A 14,474-nucleotide genomic window follows, 5' to 3' on the forward strand; every position below is an offset into this window, starting at 1 on the left:
GCGACGAGTCTCCAGTTCTCTGGTCGAAACTTGCCGAGCCGCCGCCAGAGGCATCGGCTGCAGTCACGCACACCGTGCGCGTTCGGCGGGAACGCGGGGAAACGCGGCCGGCGTCGACAGCAGTTCTACGCGCCCCTCTACCACCTGCCTCACTCCTCCTCTCCACCTCGTATCCGCTATGCTGGGCGATGCTATTTTTATACTCTGCTTTCGCTCTCTCTGGGCTCTTTCTACCACAGCTCGGCGAAGCTGCGGATGACGGAATGATCATTATTGCGAGGTTTTAAGATCTCCGCTGTAAAAGAACAATAAGGCCTGCATAAAAACATACTAAAATGAAAAATTGTGTATGGTATACGTAATTAAATCAAGTAGTTAGATGACTGTTTGTCACCACCCCGGTTCAAAGGGTTTGCCTATAAATCATCATTAGCATTGTATCGTGCCACATGTCACGCTATGTGTGATGCTCATCGTGTAGCGTCGATAGGTGCGGACTTCGCATTGAAGTTGCGTTGTATTCTACCAGGTTTCCCGACATGTAGCAGCTGCATAAGCAATTGCATGTAGCTGGACCCGGTTAACTCAAGCAGGCTACGGGACTATTTGTCACCGCCCTGTATCAAAGGGGATGCCAATAAATCACCATCACCATAATCAGCAACCGCATCGTATTGTGCCATGGGTCAACAGGTGTGATATGTACGCAGATTAGTGTCGATACTCTTCGGTACACTTTACGGCGCCTCCTCGCAATGTACGAACCGTTGCTGAAGAAGCGAATCACAGAGCTACGTGCGCGGCTACAACCAGGCAACGTCCGGCTAAGGAGACCGCTGTGCGGAGAGCACCACAAGCCGTCGCTCACAGTCAAAGCCGGGCGGACACTTCAGATTGTTCTCTTGAAAACGACGCAAAGAGACTTCGCTCCGAAGAGCCTCTAATGCGTGATGCCTAAAAAGAAGCTCCTATGCAGCCGCTCCACCAGCTTGCGCTGTGATTGTGCTGGGTGTGCCGCGCAGGCCTGTGACATTTTTTGACCAATGTCACCACCTCTGCACTTTATGAACGTGATATATGCTGTTGTATTATTGGCCTTACCCCCTTTAGCAAACAGTACTCTCTTTTTCGTGTTTCTTGTGACCTACTGTGTCGTGTTATTTTAATAATGTCATTATGATACGATTGATCATTGTTCTGTTTCTCATTTTAAGCGGCTTTTTTTATATACATCCAGTTGTTATGGCATTTGATAGATGAAGTAACGTTAACCAACTTTTTTTGCCAAACAAGCTCTACTGAACTTTTGTCTATTTTCTTTATTTCGGAATATTCGGCATGGAAAGGAACTTTCCACTGTTCTTTATTCCCTACGTTTTTATTCAGTTGTATAGCAAAGATATTTAATTCTAACACCTCTACCTTGAACATGCATCCTAATGCGCAATCTGAAACACTTTAGTTACTCACTCTAATGTTAAACATTGCTGATTGTATATCCATTGCTTTCAGGGTCAGTACTCCTCACGAAATGATGTGTTAATGAGGTTGTTTTCATGTGAGGTAAACGCACGTATTTTTTTGTTTTTCGTTTAGATCACTTGGAATCCTTGCTTATACGAATGCCACACGGGCACTCGTTTGTACTTGTTGAAATATCCTGATGGAACACATTGCATAGTAAGCGTTTTTACCATATCTATTTTTAAGCTTTGCTGAAGCGGGAGCGAATTTCATACATATAGACTACGTTTTTTTAACAGTAACAAGAGGCACGAAGTGTAAACGAAATTAGCATGTTTAGAATGTTTGTGGGATAATTGTGCAGCTGATTCGCGCAGACTGAATACAGTGAGCATATTCTGTATCCTGGTGAAAAGTGGATGGCGAAACAAATGAAGCGCTATTTTCAGGGAGCGGAGTTTGCATTGCTGTGGCGAGTGGCGCTTGCAGTCTTATTCACAAGCGAAGTTGATGAGAAGCAGTATGAGAAAAAGAAAATCTTGTGCGATCAAGCAAACTGCTGTTTTATTGAACTGCTGGGACATATGTCCAATTGGAAAGCTAACTTGGCGCAACAGCCAGACAGAATGCGTGTGATGTCGTGTAAAGAAAAAGAAATACGGAGACGCGACGCACATTTTGGAATCCATGTGAATCAAAACTTTAGTGAAGTTGTTAATGAAATGCTAGAAATTTGCCTATTACATGACTGCGTAATGAAAAATAGTGCGCGCCGGCGCTACGCAACGTGACAACGCGATATATATATTGGCTTGTATTTCTTCACTTCTGGTTTATTTGAAATGTACCGCCAGCTTCTTGGGCTGTTGTGGGTACGTGTCGTGGTATAAACATAACCTTCACCGTAGAAGTAAAATAAAAAATGCTGAGGTTTTATGTATCATAACCCCCAACTGATAGCAGTAATGCTGCAGGATGAGACGCCAAATTAATTTTCGTCACCTGAGGTTCTATATCGAACATTCAATTCACGGCACACGAGCTTTCTTTTATTTCGCCCCCCATCCAAATGCGGCATCCACGGCTGGGATTTGTTCTCGCGACTTCGTACTTCGCAGAGCAATGCCTTAGCCAATAAGCAACTACAGTGGGCTATGATAAATGTATACGTGTGACGGTGGCATAAAATAAAAGATTTTGACTCGTAGAGGTATACACATTCTACGGATGCGCCAAAGTACATCCTCACATTGCCTACCTAAATTAAGTGAACGATTCAAATTATCTGTGAAAATTGAGTACATTACTACAGCCCGACTTTCTTTACGACTCACAGTGAAATGTACTCGCGGCTGCATCAGCCCTTCAAGAAAAGAAATGAGTCAATGCCCTCCTTGAAAAAGTCTCAAAGCCTATTAAACATTTTTGGCACCTGATGACACCACTAGACTAGGAAAATAATGTACTAGTCGGAGCTGCAACATATCACGCAAGAACGGGTGTCTCGAAGGAAAACCTGGCGAGAAACGATTTGTCTGACGAAATGGCTTTGCCGTGCAAGGAGAAGAAAGAATTTGTCGTGCCGCATCAATTCACAACTCCAGATCCAAATGAATGCTGCCAATACACAATGCAATGCCTTTTCAAATAAAATTTATTTCGACATACATTCTTAAAATCTGGTTAAACTCAAGGCACTGCTTTTTGGCGTAATGTGCGAACTTTCTACCCTGTCCTCGTGCCGAGACCATGTTCAGTCCCGAATCGGCAGGGCGCGTTCATTAGTTTTTTCCATCAGGGCAGCCCCTTTCATCAGCGTCGCCCAGACGGCGACAATGCCCGACACAGATGGTGACGGGCAAACAAGCACCCCAAACCGGCAGTGCGTATCCTTTGGGTGTTTCTCCCGATGCCACCCCCTTCATCAGCGGCCGCCTACCTGGCGACAGTGCTCGACACCGACCATGACAAGCTGACCGTCGCGGAGATGCCACTGATTGATGCGAGGGGCCAACTTCGGGGCATTGTTACCGTGAGAACGGCTAAGATCTCGGTTTCCCAGATGGCCTTGCAGTCGGCAAATGCAAAGGGGAGGGTGCAACACTAGAGGCGCAGTTCTGTGAACTAAACAATACGACTGTTTTATAAGTGCGCACCTTGGGTGCAGTGGTGTGTCCTGACGTGATCTGATATTTGCTGAGACATGTAGTAAGCTGGGACAGTCAAAGTGCTCCCACATGGAGTGAGCTTCCATATCTGGGGCCCCTGCAAATATGTAGAATAAACACTTTTTATCTCGATCTTACTGCCGGAGGTACTAATCCCTGTGGCTGGAGGATTTTGTCGCAAACGCTACCTCGAGCCCTTACAGTAGATAACTGTTTCATAGACTGTAGAGAGAGAGAGAGAGAGAGAGAAGTTTATTGACACAAAATGCAGAGAGGTAGGCCTGATATAAATTCCTGTAGCCAGCTGCTCGTCGTTGGGGGAAGGGGAAGAGGGAAAGAAAGAGGTGCATGATGATGTGCTATATTTGTTATGGGAATTCTCCAACGAATGGTTTGAAAGGATATTAACATCCCGGCTTTTTAAATTAGGTTGCTACAAGCCTTTATTATTAAATTTTCCTAGTACTAGGTTTATACAACCTCTAGAGATCTGGACTACGTGATCCCCATGCCAAAAGCCCACCATCTACTACATTCTTTTATCAGGAAAGAGCACCTAATCTGAGAAGTGTGTAAGCTGCGCAGAAGCTGAACTGGGTTTACTTGTTGGACACATGCCTGTTTGCCTGAGTGTTGAGTGTGTAACAATGTTCCCCCTGCAATATATTTTAACTTTTGTTTTACATGTAATAAAATGAGGGCAGCTTGCACTAGTGGTGCAAAGCTGAAGAAACAGCGTAGCTAGAGGTCGACCAAGGTTTAGCTATGTACTACTATCTTATGCTAAGATTTTACCAAGTTTTGCACTCGTTCTTTGCTATTGCTTGGACGAAGATTCACCAGCACGGTATTCCAGGCTTGATCGCAGCCGTTTCATTCGTTCACGAGCAGCGGTGTGACGGGATTCCCGTCGAGCATCTGCTTCCTCGCCGACCCATGTTTCTAGGCGGCGCAAACATTGTGCGCGGCGCAGAGACACTAGGCAATGTGCAGCCGTCGCGGCGTCTCGGAGCTTTATACGAAGGCCGCAAACGAAGCGGCGCAAGTTGGCAGCGCTGCTACCAACTTTATCGTGCGGACAACTTGCGTCGGGTGGAGAGTAAGTCAAGAACATAAAATCAAACGTATCAAGAGAATTTAAGGAATGACAAGTATCACAATCATGCTTAGAAAGTTTGCCATTGTTACTGTAAGCTGCTCATCAAAATATTCGTTCTACACTCCACCTGGTACAATCGGCGCTCGCACAGATATATATTACAAATATTTGTCACGAAATAACACGTTAGAGTATGATGCCACGTTATTTTTTATCTAACTTTCATTACATTTCAGGTTTCCAGCAAACCTCTCATTTTAGGACGTTGCATTCAAGGACATTGTAGAAAAGGTATGCTTGAGTTTTTATTTCATCCAAAATGAAAGCAATATTTGCAATCACATTGCTTACTCGCTTATTCATGAAGTTCAAGATCGTGATAGGATGCCTTGGTTACGAGTCATTGGATGCTTGTACATGTTTGTAAATAACAATATATCTTGCAATTTGTCGTTTATTCAGTTGTCTCACATGTTCCCTAAGGAGTATTTCGTGAGTGGGGAACAACCACAAAAAGAAGTGAAAAGGTTTATACAACGCTGGACGGTAAAGACGAAACAAGTTACTAACATGAAAATAAATAACGGGCAACAAAGGAAGCAAGAAAACGTACACAACTTCGCCAGACATAACTTACATGCGCAGTGTGTAGTCGCGACGAATTCAGGAAATATTATACTTAGGTGTCCTGCGAAGCATGAGGCTTCGGAAATGCCAACGATGTCATCTGGGAGGTCATTTCAGTGCTCAGTGGCAAGTGGCAAAGCTGATGAATGCGATATTTCGGCCAAGGATATGCTGAAAGATGAGTTGATGATGCAGATGCCGAGCTGTAGGAGCTGGGTGAACGGCAGGTGAATGACGGGATAAACGGCGGCATGCTGTGGAATATTTTGTGAAACAGGCACAGCAATGCCACTGTTCTGCGTTGTTGAAAATATAAGAGAGACAAGGCAGATATAATGGTAAGGATAGTCACGCTAGAGTCACAGTGATAACATCTGGCAATGAACCTGGAAGCAGGATTGTGAACTGGCCCGACGGTGGCAAATAGGTTAGCTTGATGAGTTGACCGGATAGGTGGCGGAAACTTAAGTTGAGGGCTAACGATTGTCTCATAGGCGAGTTGTCTGGTGAGGGTAGGAGCCCTCCGAAGGTTACATTTAAAATGCCCAAGCGCATGTTAGGCCTTAGCAGTTATTTTGTCAATGTGTTTAGAGCATGATTGTTTATGTTTAATGAGAAGGGCAAGGTAAGGGGCTAGGTGCGTGTAACGGGGCTATTATCAAAGGAGTAATGAAATCACAAAATGTCCTTTTGCGTGTAAATTTTATTAGTTTGAATTTATTTGTGTTTAGGCTCATTTGCCAAGAAGAGCACCATTTAGTAATATGGTCAAGGTCATGTGGCAGAGCGACGCGATCGAAGGGTGAGCAGATTTGGCGTTGAATTACGCAGTTGTCAGCAAGAAAGCGTATGGAAGATGCTATTTCAGGTGGCTGGTTATTTTTATAATTCAGAAGAATATAATGACCGAGCACGCTTCCATGTGGTACGCCAGGCGTTACATCGCTAGTATAAGTAGTGTAGATGTCAACGAAGTTGAATTGTTTAAGGAATGACATGATATTCTTTATCCAGGAGACTGTCTTGCATCAAGATTTGAGCGGTTATTTTTTCTTGTATTGTTAGGCTTCAACCCGACAGTCCTAATAAAAACTTATCTAAAAAGGTGCAACCTAATGACTGACCAGCTCGCAGTATTATAATATGGGCAAAAATGCTCTGTTCACGATATACTGGTCACAGTTTAGACAATGTCGAAACGTAGTTTATCCATATCTTTCTTTTTCATCAAGTAATGCAGCCGGCAACTACCTTAAATGGAATTAGGTCTTTTTTGCAGGGTCACCACATGTACACGTTGCTGTTACTGCACTTTGGCTTGCGATTTCCGGAAACGATACCTCATTGAGCCATGCATTTTAGGTCGGACCACTTAATTTATATTGGAGAAATCTCATTGCCAAATTGACCAATCCGAAAACTGAAAAGGGCAAAACATATCCCCGCTAGCCAAGAAATGAATGTATGCCAATGACGAAGACATTTGCAGCTAATTAGGAGATCACTTAAACCTAGCAAAGCAAGTGACACCTTTTGGCATCAGATTATTTTCTTTCATGTAACTTATTCTTGCTAACTATAACGAATGAATATAGAGCAAGAAACAGTGTCAGTATTGGGGTCACTCCTTTATTTATCAAATGGTTATGCAGTTCTAGGGATGGAAAATTTTAAGTTCTGCTGCAAATATTTTCTCGGAAATCGCAGCGCTAGGTACCATTGCCCACATTTAAATTTTGACGCCCACGATCCAACTTGCGTAAATGTTGCAATAGCAGCACAGGAAAAATGAGTAGCAGTTGAAACTCCTAAAGTGAGAGGTATTTATAAAGACATTTGCAAGAAAGCCCTGACCTAACATTCTACTTAAAAAAAAATAAGAAAATGTGAAGCGGCCAGGTAAACAGACTGTAGAGGATATTATCAATGCACTAATGTGACAAATAACTGCAATGAACTTTTAAGCATTACATTCACGCTACAGCTGCAAGGTCAGAAACGACGTGAAATGTAGGACACATACTTTATAAAATTTATGTGAGCAGCCCATTGAACATTTTTTAACAGCGGAGCTGTTTAAGCTTTTGGTTCGGCCTTGGAGCGTTAGCAGAAAATTGCGTCTGGCGATGACGCAACCGTGCATTGCCTAGCAACGCCTCGCGCAGCTGGTGCGAGGCGTTGCTAGGGAACGCACGTCACCTGATCACTCGGTGAGGTTACCACCCTATCCCAGGTTACCCTCGCCACAGCACCTGGCGCAGCTGACGTATCCGGCGTTCGTCGGCCACGCCTGCGATGAATTATAGAGTGCTGTGCCTTCGCTGGTGTGGCGTCCCCATGCCGAGCGCGCTCGTGCGTCAACGCTATACTGGTTACACTATAGCGTATCGCAGATCGAGACGATACTCGGGGTCGGCTAAGTTTGGCTAAGAACCAGCAGAGCCAAACCAATTAAAGCAAAGAAAAGTTAAAGCTGGCGAAGGGCCACCAGCTTCGCTGTTTGTCCAGTCTTCGCACCACTTAGTGTAAAGCTGCCCCTAATTTTTTTTCCCTCAGATGCTGTACGTCCCACTCGGCCAAGCCTTTGTAACCCTCCACAGAAAGTAGTAAGTGTAAAACTGACCAACTACACCTTGAATATGTGCATCAATTTTTGATGCACAATCAACTACACCTTGTGTATGTGCATCAAAAGTGCAGTAAACAGATTCATTTTATATGAGTGTACAGAAATTGTTGGCATGCCTAATAATATTCACAGCCAAGCAGTGATTTCTGATAATTTATTTTAGTTACCGGCCTTATCAGAAGTTTAACGTAACAGTTACTCATACCCAAAAACGTATACACCGACGCAGATTTGATACTTCTCTGCCGTGTTTAGAAGAAAATGTGCAAAAAAAAACGAGCGTTAGTCACACGCACTGCGCATCTGTCCATGACAAATTCTGTCATCTCTAGAGTTAGTACAGCGACGGCAGATGAAGTACAAATCAATGAATAAGAGCTATAATGAAAAGCAAAACATTTTCAATGCATTCCTGTTCTGCTGCGACGCAATTCCGAGTGAATATGCATATCTAAAGAAATATAAATTTTAAATGGAACGCTTTGATATGTGTTATGTGGCAGGAAGAGCAAACGTAACAAAATCCTCGTGACACCATAATGGGGTGCACTCACTCGTCAGAAAATAAGGGCTTCTTCCTGAAGCGAACTTACATTGAGTTATGCCGAACAGGGGCGCTATCACGTAAAATGATTCCAAACTGTTTCGATTCCAATTTCTGCAATCAACCTCCACGATTGGTCAAAACAATTTCGGGCCACTCCCAACTTTGCCTTTCTGTCACGAGACGTCACACAAACCACGGTAGTTCCCCATCTGATATAACGTGTACACACTGATTATGCATGGTTAAACCGCACAAAAGAAAAATAATCATTCCTGATTCGACGCCGTTTCACCATTAGCCCTCTGCTAATGGCCCAATGTTTTCTGGCTACGCCCACTTCTCCTGTCTGTCACGCGACCTCACAAAACCGCGAAAACTCGCCACGTCAAAGTGACGTGTACGAGAAAAAAAATGCATTAATATGCCGAACAAAACTAAAAATTTTTCTGAATAGCCACAGACTACCCCGTTCCGAAAAGAGTAGAAGATGGCTGCCCGCCGATCGCTCAGGCCCTCCATACTCGCGCCTGCCGGTGAGCATGAATTTATTTGCGCATGATAGACCTTTTTGTGTGGCAGTAAAACGTTATCGAGCCCTTTCGGCATGCATAGGACATCGCTCTGCCAACTCTTCCTTTCTGAGGATCCGTTTTAGCGGCATTCTTATCCTTCCGTTGCACGCCGCCGCGATTTTCGACCAGCCACCGCAAGCTAAGGCGATGCGGACCAATCTGAGAAGCCGGCACCACCCTCTTCATGCGGTTATCTATTTTCACTGTGCTGGCTCGGCCCCATCGAAACCCTCTCCACTAGAGCGTGCTCCTCGCCTCTTGTCAGGCAATTAGATAAGAAAAACCGCTGAATGTAGACAATGTTATTATTGGTTTTGAAAACGAACGAAGGTTACCTCCTATAAACAAGGAGAGTGTTTGATTGGGTTGTGCAGACAACGCTGCGGGTCACCGCCCGATACTTGCGTTGGTGGTTACGTAAATTTGACTTCAGGAGTTTGCAATCATTTACGTTATAGCGTCCCAGGTCTGCTTCATGTTGATTTGCTGTCCATAAAGTCAGAAAGAAATGTTAAGCATATAGTAGAACATTCTTCTTGGTTAGCTAAGTCCTTCACAGTAATGTGAGATAGGTTGAGTTTATAACACGCGAAATAGCTTTTCTGCAGTGGCTCATTGTACAGGCGACTGAAATGAATGCAGAAGTGGCAGGCATTTTAGCACAGTGGTATAAGCGATCACTTCAGTGTATGTGCCATTTTTTCAAGAATTCAAAATTTAATTCTGGGGTTTTGCGTGCAGACTGCAGAGAATAACCGGTATAATTATGAAGTACGCCGTAGTACGCCGTGTTAATTTTGACCAACTGGGGTTCTTTACTGGTGTATTTTTATTTCACCTCCATCGAAATATGGCCGCCGCGGCCGGGATTCGATCCCGCAAGCTCTGGCTTCGCAGTGTAATATCAAATCAACTACGCCACCACGGCGGGTAAACAATTCATCAATATGTAAGATGCGGCGAATATATCGTACCCGCCCAGCCAAACATTTACCTAGCTTACACAAGCTTCACAAGATTTATACGCTGATGGCTCACGACGGAAAGAATTTGCGAGCGTTTGAGCCTAGGCGTATGCTCGCCGGCGCATCTGCACTTGTAGGGCATTGTCTCCTATGCAGTTCCAAGGTGGCGTTAGCATAAACCTTTGTTGCCATCTATCGACAGCTGTGGAACTCAACTGTTTTGAGAGGAATACTACGTGTTGCCCGCTCCTCTGAAACACGTGGCAGCCCTCCCGGAGCAGCGTCTACCTACAGCTGCCACAACAACCTTCACTGGCATTTGAATCCATGCCGGTGACGTAATGGGCATTTGGAAGATGAGCGCGATAATCATATAGCTATCACGCAAGAACAGTGATGAAAAGCAGATACCCTGAAAGAAATGTGATCTGTGCATATGTTACGAAAGCCACAAAGAGCAATGCCATGCTAGACAATAATTACATTAGTTGCGTCGTATAGAAATTGTTCTTGACAAAATATTCTTATATTTGCGCCTAATTCCTTGTTCATATGCTCGTGAATACAGCGTCAGTGACACAATGTAGCCGTACATAACAATACTGATGTGCCAAGAACAATGATGCCATTGATGACCGTTGATGTAAATGATGACGGTTGGAAGCATCGCACCGAATTCTTTGTTGTATATCTTTGTTCAAGCTTTATTGCGCTGCTTTCACCCCATCATGCATTTTATTGCGATAGCAATTATATGGACACTTCAACCGTATTTCTGCCGTCGGCGTCGCCGTCGCCGTCGGCGTCGCCGTCGCCGTCGCCGTGAGGTTCCGTATAGATAAAATCTTCGCCGCGCGCCGTATGCCCGAGCGGAAGCGTGCGGGGACGCGCGCTATCACGGAGAGCGAACGCACTCAATCTCCCACGCGCAAGCAAGGAAGCGGAAAGCCAGCGCCGGAGGGAGCGGGGGGGGGGCACTTTTACTCTGCCAACAACCGTGTTCGTCGCTCGCCCGCACAGTCTCTTATCTCTCCCACGCGCAAGCAAGGAAGCGGGAAGCCAGTGCCGGAGGGAGCGGGGGGGGGGGGGGGGGGGCGCACTTCTCTGCCAACAACCGCGCTCGTCGCTCGAGCGTACCGTCTCTTATCTCCACATGGCTCTGACCTATACGCACTGTGCATTCGCGCTCAGTTTCTGTTGAAGCGATAGACCGCACGTACCTTCGCCCGCTGCAGCGTATGGGCTTGCTGCCAGCGTTTTGACAGTCGTTGTGTGCAGTCATTCAGTGTGATCTATTCATGTTTGTTTGTGCGCGCTCACACCACGCTTGTTCATTCAGTTAGTAATAGTCGGGCCACATTTTCCAACGCACGCTACACATGCAATGCTGCTCGGATCGGCAGTGCAGCGCTACAGGTGTGTCCCTTCGCATGCGCTGCCCACGGGAAGCGCTTCTCATCAACACCACCGTTTCACACGCGCCTTCTCGTGGTCATCGAGTCTCTCTTCATGTCGGTCTACTTACGCCGCAGCACACCTGCTTACTTAATCAGCTCATGTTTACTACAATTCATATTGCTACCAAAGCCGCTCACCTTACTTCGTATGACATTGCTGTGTTGCTATCGCATTTATTGCTTCGCCCTTAGGGCGAAACTGTGACATTTTTTTTTGTTTTCCGTACTGTAGTTCTGTACTTTTTGTGTTTATTTTACGGGCATGATGCCTCGATACTAGCGATATTTTGCTTTTGTTTACCTGCTTATAAAGCCTTGTTCACTCTCTGTGACACTGTGTTTTGTATTTACATCTACAAATGTGTACATATGTGTATATCTCCCCCCCCCCCCCCGATATCTCGTTTTTGGAGTGAATGCTGGTATACGTAAAAAAGAAACAAATATACGCCACGAATAAGCTTGTTAAGGGGAAACAACATCGAACGCACCCAAAACGTCGATTTAAACAGCGACGTCGCAGAGACAACGCCAGTAGGTTTTAGCTCACAGTACTCAATGGCACCAAGTGTCCTATATTGTAGGGCTGCAAATGTACACAGAAATGAAATGACATCACTCAAACCTCCCAGCTGGCAGTGCGTCATATCACTTGAGACACGAACTTCAATATAAGGTTTTGCTTTAGCGTATATTTGATTCTCCCAGGCGAGACCTTCAAAACGAGTCATCGAGTCCAACAACCATGAAGCCTTTCATGCAGCCACTGGTCGCTCACATGCTGCCTAAATACTATTTTACACTAAAGTTAAACTAAACGTATTGTGTAAAAAGATTTCAAACTTGGAGGTAATCTCACCTGCTGAGTTGTGGTCACGTCAGGCCAGTAGGTGCTAGGATGTGGCCCTACTTAACAATGGAAACAAATAAATGCGACGGTCCTAACAAGTGAAAGAAAAATTCACAAAGTGCAGCCTCAATTTCTGACTGAAATATATGGATATCAAAATGTTGAACCGCCAGGAGCAAAAGAAATCAGTATTTAGCATAAGCGTTTGGCCGAACAACAGCGAATAAACGCTTCTTGAAAGCTATTCATTTTACTATAGAAATATAGTCAACATATACAGGGGGAGTCTGAGAGTGCAAAAGCCTCTTCAGGTGCGCAGTTCGAATTCCACAACCCACATTAATATGTGAAACAGTAAGGAATTTGGGTACATAAATAAAATTGTTCAGCACCTATATCTAATCTATGCTATTATTTCTGCACTGCCACAATATAAAAAATTACGATGTTATACACAACTTTCCTTCTTAACAAACCAACCTCTAACCTCTATGCTGTTGTCGAACTCCCCGTGTTTGCGGAACGTAAGTGTTTGAAAGAGAACCAGGGAAGCAAAACAATCACAACTTGCGACACAAAACTATTATTCTTGAAAGCTATTCATTTTACTATAGAAATATAGTCAACATATGCACATTAGCATTTTTCATTTTACGATTGATTTATTTCTCCATCATCAGTTACTTGAACCAATAATAATAGTCACAATTATTCTTAACCTCGACTATTTCCCTTATTTTAGGTAATATTCGAGGTTCTTTTTTCTGAAACCTTTTTATGGCTGGCTGACTACCTAATTGTAAACTATTTCATTCGTTTTATTATCGGAATCTTTCATATCTTCGATTAAATTTGTTTGTTTATCCTAGCACCACACGATTCGTGGCTAAGTCTTCACAGCGGGCTTTCGTCCTTATCCAACAAAGCATCATCATACAGCGCAGTAGCACTGAAAGCTGGTATGAGTATAAGTTTGATAAAGTAATATGCTAACAGCATTGAAAGAAGATGACACAGAAACATCCACATCTAGTTCATGTTGTATCGCACGCTTTTTTTTGTTAACTGCGTTCAATTGTACCCTAGCCTTCCTTGTTCGGTGCGTATTGCGGGCCTTACTGTCCGATACCCTGATATTCAGGTTGGGTACGTGCCCGGCTGCCAATACCGTTGCCCTGGCAACACCGGAAAAATGGGAGCGTACCCATATGGGACACCTTGCATTGTAAGCAAAGTTTTTAAATACCTGCATGTTAAAAGCACAATTTGATTTAGAGATTTGCGCGTACTGTGAAACGAAAAACATCACGCACAAATCTTCATTCTTGGCGTCAGATTGTCTACGTTGCAGTTGTTTGTCGCACTCCTGTCAAGCCGCAAACTCGGTCAAATGCTTTGTAAAGTATTTTTAAGAGCATAGAAACGCTGAGAAACGTTACTGCAAGCCCATCGAGGTTCCCAGATTAAAATATTGTACAGCCGACATAGATCACTGGCGCATTGTTTTCGCCAAATTGCAGTATTTTTACCGACCCTACCATATGTCATGGGATGAGGGTGACCCACACATGTCGAAGGAACCTACGAATGCAACTTCTTGTTTTGGTGGCAGTCTTTCGGATTGCGGTTGGTAATATCAAAGTGACCATTCTAAATGCACTCGCGCGTTTCAAAAGAGGTGATGTTGTGCATCACTTTTATTTATTTACTGGGTTTTCTTCTATACAACTAGTTTATTGGTACGGGGAAGCTTCCTGTGAAAAATACAAATAGGAGGACCTATTTCGCAGGCGACAGGCCATAGCTGTCATTTTAATACAGGGGCAGTTTCGGCGATAGTAGTGCAACACTTATTCGCACTTCCGCGAACCAATAACTGGAAGGAAAACGATAACGTGGTTTGCTCAGGTTCCTATTTCAAAATAGCGATATGATCTAAAATGAAATTTCACTGACATGACTGCCTTTTGGCGGCGGCTGATTATAATAACTTAAAGTGTGAGTAGGGAGAACGTTTCCTAGCGCCCCACTGAAGATCCGCCCCCTTATTTTCGTTGCCTTTACTTTAGGATTAGTGCGAAATGGTAATCTCGGAA

At 44.3% G+C, this 14,474-nt stretch overlaps 1 protein-coding gene across 1 annotated transcript in view; it reads left to right on the forward strand.

Annotated features, from left to right (window-relative positions):
• LOC125940204 (uncharacterized) overlaps positions 1-14,474 on the forward strand; it is a 34,253-nt gene that overhangs the window by 6,464 nt on the left and 13,315 nt on the right. The window contains exons 3-6 of the mRNA XM_049656020.1: positions 1,597-1,680; positions 4,968-5,022; positions 7,915-7,964; positions 13,520-13,603. Of these exons, the coding sequence (XP_049511977.1) occupies positions 1,597-1,680; positions 4,968-5,022; positions 7,915-7,964; positions 13,520-13,603 (273 nt within the window). The remainder of the gene's footprint in view (positions 1-1,596; positions 1,681-4,967; positions 5,023-7,914; positions 7,965-13,519; positions 13,604-14,474) is intronic.

This window comes from Dermacentor silvarum, chromosome 9 (assembly GCF_013339745.2).
Source record: "Dermacentor silvarum isolate Dsil-2018 chromosome 9, BIME_Dsil_1.4, whole genome shotgun sequence".
Classification (NCBI taxonomy): Eukaryota; Metazoa; Arthropoda; class Arachnida; order Ixodida; family Ixodidae; genus Dermacentor; species Dermacentor silvarum.